The following is a 5,528-nucleotide window of genomic DNA, read 5'->3' as shown; positions in this document are numbered from 1 at the left end:
GGAAATTTCCTTCTATTCCTCATCTTTGCAACAATCCTGTAAAGTAGGTGGTATCACCTCCATTTCACAGGTATAGAAACTGAGGCCCAGACCAAGGCCACAGCTAAAAGGAAAAGCTGGAGTTTGCCCAGTCTGCCTGACTCCATAGTCCGTGCTCTGCTCTCCTCCCCAGCCACCTTGTCCTGTCTCCTGTCCTGGAGTCATGTAGGGACAAACCGCCCAGGGAAGAGGATTCCCACTGATGAATCACTCTGGGGGACTCACGAGACTGAGATGGATGTGTTGGCCTGGAGTTTGGAGCTCATTCTCCCCCTTTTCTGGGCTTCCTGGGCTTCTGGGCACACTTCCCGGCTGGATTTGAGCTGACTGCCTCTCTTTCTTGACTTCCTGTTTCTGCTCGGAGGACTCGCTTATGCCCGCGGGAGGGAACTGCGTCGTTCGCTTTACTATGCCATTGAGCCCCATTCCGCGTCTGTGTTGCCTCCCACAGACACTCACCCTCCGAGGTGGGGCTGGGCTTGCAGACTATGCGCACGGGTGGGAAGAGGGTCCTTGTCAGTGACAATGGCTTGGGTCAGGTGCTGGGGAAGAGGCAGCCCGCTGGCGGACAGGGCCCTGACCACCTGAGTGCTAACCAAGCTGAACGAAAACTCTAAGTGCTCTGGAACTTGTTCTTCACCTGGGGCCTGCGACAGCCTTTCAGAGCCTGAGGACACAGCGGGGGCAGAGTCAGAGGCCCCTCAAGGACACGTGGCAGGAGTTCAGGCCCCCCTGGTGGCTTCCCTGAGGTCGGGGGAGGGGCGGGCAGCCTCACTGAACCTGCACCCTCAGCTCAGGGGTAGTTACTCGTTAACTACTGTCTTACTTCATGGCGGGGAAAATTCCACAGCAAAGAAAACAAATCAATCGAGGATTTAGCTTCCTGACCTCGGCCCCTGGAAGACTGTTTTTTAAACTTTGCTTTGGAACTTGAGTGGATCATACGATCCGTTCGGTGAGTTTCAACCAGCATCATTTAGAAAACGAAACTGAGCAGAATCTCAGCACACACGGTGCATAGCGTATTTCATAGCCTTGTCTCCCGCGTGAGTGCGTGCGCACAGATGCTGGTTCACGATGTAACAGGTAATTCTTATGTGGGGTCACAGCCTGTTCCAGAGAAGAGAGCACGGCTCCAATAAGACCAGTGGAGGACACTGTGGCATCTGGGAACAGCATTGTAGTTCAGCTGCCCTCGCACCTGTCGGCCCTTCGCTACGACTAGTCCGTTTCTTGCTAGTTCTGTTGTTAGCATTTTTCACACTCCATTATAATAGCTCTCTGTGGAGCTGTCCCCTCTCGACTGTGAGCTCCTAGAGGGTAAGGCCTGGGTCACGGTGACTGCTATGTCCCCAGGGACTGTGTTGGCACCGAGAATCCAGCAGTGAACAAAATGGACTTGCCTTCCTGGGTTTACCGTCCAGTGAGGATGATGCACAGTAAGAGCATCATTCAAGTAATTATTTAATTGCAATCCTGAGAAGTGCTTTAACGAGGAAAGCTAAGAAAGGAACCTAATACAGGTGAGGTTTCAGGGAAGGTCTCCCTAAGGAAGTGGCATTTAACCTAAGCCATAAAGGGCGACTTGGAGTTAGTCAGGTGACGGGGGAGGGAAAGTGTTCCAGGTAGGGGGACCAGCGTGGGCAAAAGCTCTGAGGCAGGAAGAAGCATGGCATCGAGAAGCTGACGTGCCCTGGGACTCAGACTGTGTGCAAGAGGGGGCAACAGGAGGCAGAGGAGATGGGGAGACTCGACTATGAAAGGCCTGTGGGTCACGTTACATATTTTGGTTTTTATCTTAAAAGCAATGGAAAGTCATCGAAGGGTCTGAAGCAAAGAAGGATGCGATGAGATTTGCATTGTTAAAAGACCACTCTGGCTCCTCTAGGAAAATGGCTTTGAAGGGGCCAAGTACATGTAAGGGGACCAGTCGGGAGGATGTTGCAGTGATCCAGAGAAGAGATGATGGGTGCTCAGACCAGGATGGCGGTGGTGCAGATAAGGAGAGGCCCCAGGGAGGCCTTCTAGGGGTGTTTAAGGAAGAAAACAGAACTTGGTGACAGAACGTGAGGAGGCGGAGGAAGGGATCGGGGTTAACCCCCCAGGTTACTAACTTGCACAACTGGATAGAAAGTGATACTAGTCACCGAGCTAGGGACCCCCGGCGAGATGTGGCCCCTTGGAGGTGCCTGGGAGACATCTGGTGAAGACGCTGAGTAGGTAAGTGGCTCCACAGCGGAGCCGTCTGGGCTGCAGGTCACTGGCGTCTGGACCAGGCTGTGGCCTAGATGAGGTTGCCTGGGAAGAAGGGCCCACGACCCAAGCCTGGGGGAAATCCGCAATCTAGAGGTCACATGGAAGAGCATGTGGGGAAGGAGACTGAGATGGAGCGAGCGGCCAGACCCAGGAGAAGAAACGGGGGGCGTCACATCAAGCCAAGGGGAGGTCGTGTTTCAGGAAGGAGGGAAAAGGCAGGTCGGCCAAATGCCTGTGAAGGTCACGAAAGGCAAGCCTGAAAAACGGCATTAAATTCTGGTTTATAGAGGCTACTGGTGACCTTAGTGAGACCCGGTTCCCAGAGTGATGGTAGCTGAAAGGCATGCATGTTAATATCGAGCAAGCGTTTGAATAGGGCGCCTTAGGAACACATACGGGAAGGAGCCACAACAGTTCCCAACGTTTTAACTTGCGTCCTTTGTTTTCCTCCGACAGCCTAAACGGGAACTTGATAAAGCCGGAGGAGGCCAAAGTCTTTGAGGATGAGAAGCGGATCATCTGTTTCTGAGAGGATGCTTTCCTGTTCACGCGTCCGGGCCCTGCGAGGCTCTTGAGCAGCAGACGCCCCTCTGTGCGGTCCCCTCGTCTGAGATGTCTGAAAGGACTCTGCTGAGAGGGGACCGCCAGGAGTCCACTGCCTTCGTGATGCGGATCAGCCCCCACGCGGACGCTCTGCCTGGCAGGCTCTCCGCATAGCTGCTCTGTTTGCAGGGGAAGAGTGTGCTCTGTGAGCCATTTTCGTTACCGTAAACGTACTAAGAGGAGGCATTAATGCGTATCCATGATTCTTTTAACCTGAAACTAGAGGAATGAGACTTTGAGTTCATAAAAACACCTGCCCTGAGGACCAGGAGTGCGTTGGTCACTGCCATCTTCGTCAAAGAGTTGGGACACACGGTGCCGAGTGCCTTGGAGAGAGAAAGGTGCTCGACGAACAGGTGTTTTTCCCTGAAATGTTCTCTTCTTCCTCGGTTCTGCTCCACGTGCTGATGTCATCCCCGCTTCCCAGATGCAGCTACCGAGGTGCCTACAGTGTGCGGATTTGACTCATCCAAGGTTCTGCAGAAAGTTGGTGCCAAGGGAAGGACTCGTCGCAGGCTTGTTTCAGTCGTGGGGTCTCGCCGTCTGCCGACAAAGATCACCGGGTGCCCTCTTAGCCGGTCTAAGAGAAAGGATGACGATGCCTTCAGATGCCGAGGTTCTGCCCGAGGATTTCTCCTGGATAGGCTGACGTCCTCCCGTGAGCGAATACTGTGGGCAAGGCCGCTGTGCTCCAGGAAGAAGGATCACTGCCCGCTCTCCAAAAGGAACCAGGCGTGCCTTACCTCTGTGGCCCTGGCAGCCACAGAAGCTTCTCTCTCTCGCCCTCTTGAGGAAGGGGAGTCTCCTCCTGCCCGTGAGTAGTTGTGAGAGTGACTGAGCTGGAGCCAGGACTCAGGGAACCGCTGGAACCTGGGTAGCGGAGCATGGTAGACACCTGCCACCATGGCGGGCATGTGGTGGATGCCAGGTGGGGGAGCTGGTGGTCGAACCAGAGGACTTGTTCTTTTGCTAATTCATTTGCTAATAAAACACTGAAAACACTCAACTATTTCTAACTGCCTGAGTCTGCGATTTCTTTTTAAAGTACTCAACCCAGTAAGCACGCTCTACTGCCTGAACCCTATGCAGAACCCCTCGGGGACACTCAATGCGCTGGTGGGGCCCTGGGGTGACAGGCTGTGAGGAGGGCCTGATGAAGGCAGGCCAGAGCCCTCTCCACCTACCATGGGACCAAAAAAAGCCGAGGAAGCAACTGAGACCTCTCCATCTGACCACCAAATCCACACGGATTGCTTCTCAGAGGGAGTGACTTGAGTCAGGGGTGGCTGGGGCCAGGACATGCTAGCATAGGCCAGATTTCACGGCCCTCTACACTGCCATGATAGGTCCTGGCAGGTCAGGTCGATGTCCACTGCCTTCCTCAGCTGTTCACCACTGAGTGGAGGACCCAGGTGGCCCAGTCACCCACTGTGGCAAGAGGCACTGAGCTCAGAGGGGTCGGACATGACAGGCGGAGGCGTGAGGGGCCTTCTGACAGTCCCTTTGAGTTCTCAGAGGTCCAGCCTGCTTCGTTCAGCAGCAGTCTTTCTGTTAGAAAGACTGCAGTTTTAAGAGCTCACCCAGAAAGTGGTGGGGAAAATCCTGTCGCTCAGCCGCACGGCGGGAGGTGGGGGGCCATTCCCCTCAGGCAGCACCCCCCTCACCCCAGATCTGGGTATTCATCTAACTCACCACCTGAGGCAGCAGCTCTCTTCCTCCCCGAGAATCTGGACAGTAAATATGCCCAGAAAGCACAAAGGAGTGAGAATGGCAAGCCGACAGCCGAGGTGCTCAGAACAGACCTCAGACTTACCGAATGAAAGAACATTTCTCAGCCGACAAATTCCTATTTGATTAAACTGCTAAGTCTAAACTTTTAAGAGTCTAAAATTTGCTCAGAAAAATATGCCTGCTTTTAGAGACTACAAAATTTGTGAGGTGGTACCTTAAATTCCATTTAGTAATACTTTGCTCTTCTAGATGGTAAACAGTCAGTTTTCTATTTATTTCTCTTATAAAAATGAAATCGGGCCCCTAATTTGCTGGAAAGCTCCACTGCCCACAGGTAAGCTTCTGTGCGGAGACATGGAGACGTTTCTCAGTCAAGAAAAAGATGATTAAAAAAAAAAATGAATTCCACCAACTTGGGCTATGACTATTTCTTTCCACAGAACATCTTGGTTGATTTTGGGAAAGAAACTAAAACTACGGCTCCCATATTTCAGAGATGCATTTATGGCACGTTCATGCTGACTTGGAACTTATTTAAAAAAAGCCACGTCAAGTCACCGTGCTGCTTTGGGCCAGGTCCTAAGACTATCAGAATCTCAATTTCCTCCTTGAAAAATGGGAATCCGAGGGTCCTGACTCACAGGCTTGTTGAGAAGATTAAATGAGCTGATGCACAGAAAGCAGTTGGCACGGTGCCCGGCACAGGGTCCCCACTCCAGATATGCCGGTTATCATTCAAGCAACGTCTCATTTCTGCTCACAGTGGAACCCCCAGGTTGTTCTCAACTCAGTCTTAGGCTCAGGGAACTTCCCAACAAGGCCAAATATGGGACCGGAAGTTCTGAAAGTCAAGTCCAGAAATAGCCAACATCAAGCTTCTTGCAATATCCTAGTTTGTC

General features: G+C 52.6%; 1 protein-coding gene across 7 annotated transcripts in view; it reads left to right on the top strand.

Moving 5' to 3' along the window:
- Positions 1-3,914, top strand: part of NOD1 (nucleotide binding oligomerization domain containing 1) — a 26,627-nt gene extending 22,713 nt beyond the window's left edge. For 5 of the 7 annotated variants that reach the window (XM_025046819.1, XM_015589455.2, XM_015589456.2 and 2 more), the window contains one exon: positions 2,752-3,914. In XM_025046819.1, coding sequence (XP_024902587.1) covers positions 2,752-2,824 — 73 coding nt within the window. In that variant the 3' untranslated portion in view covers positions 2,825-3,914. The other 2 variants (XR_003046315.1, XM_025046818.1) reach the window with 2 other exon arrangements.
- The last annotated feature ends 1,614 nt before the right edge of the window (positions 3,915-5,528 follow it).

The sequence above is a fragment of the Pteropus alecto genome, unplaced genomic scaffold, assembly GCF_000325575.1.
Source record: "Pteropus alecto unplaced genomic scaffold, ASM32557v1 scaffold21, whole genome shotgun sequence".
In the NCBI taxonomy this organism is placed as follows: Eukaryota; Metazoa; Chordata; class Mammalia; order Chiroptera; family Pteropodidae; genus Pteropus; species Pteropus alecto.
Note: the sequence above shows the minus strand (reverse complement) of the source record. Positions and strands in the feature narration are given on the sequence as shown.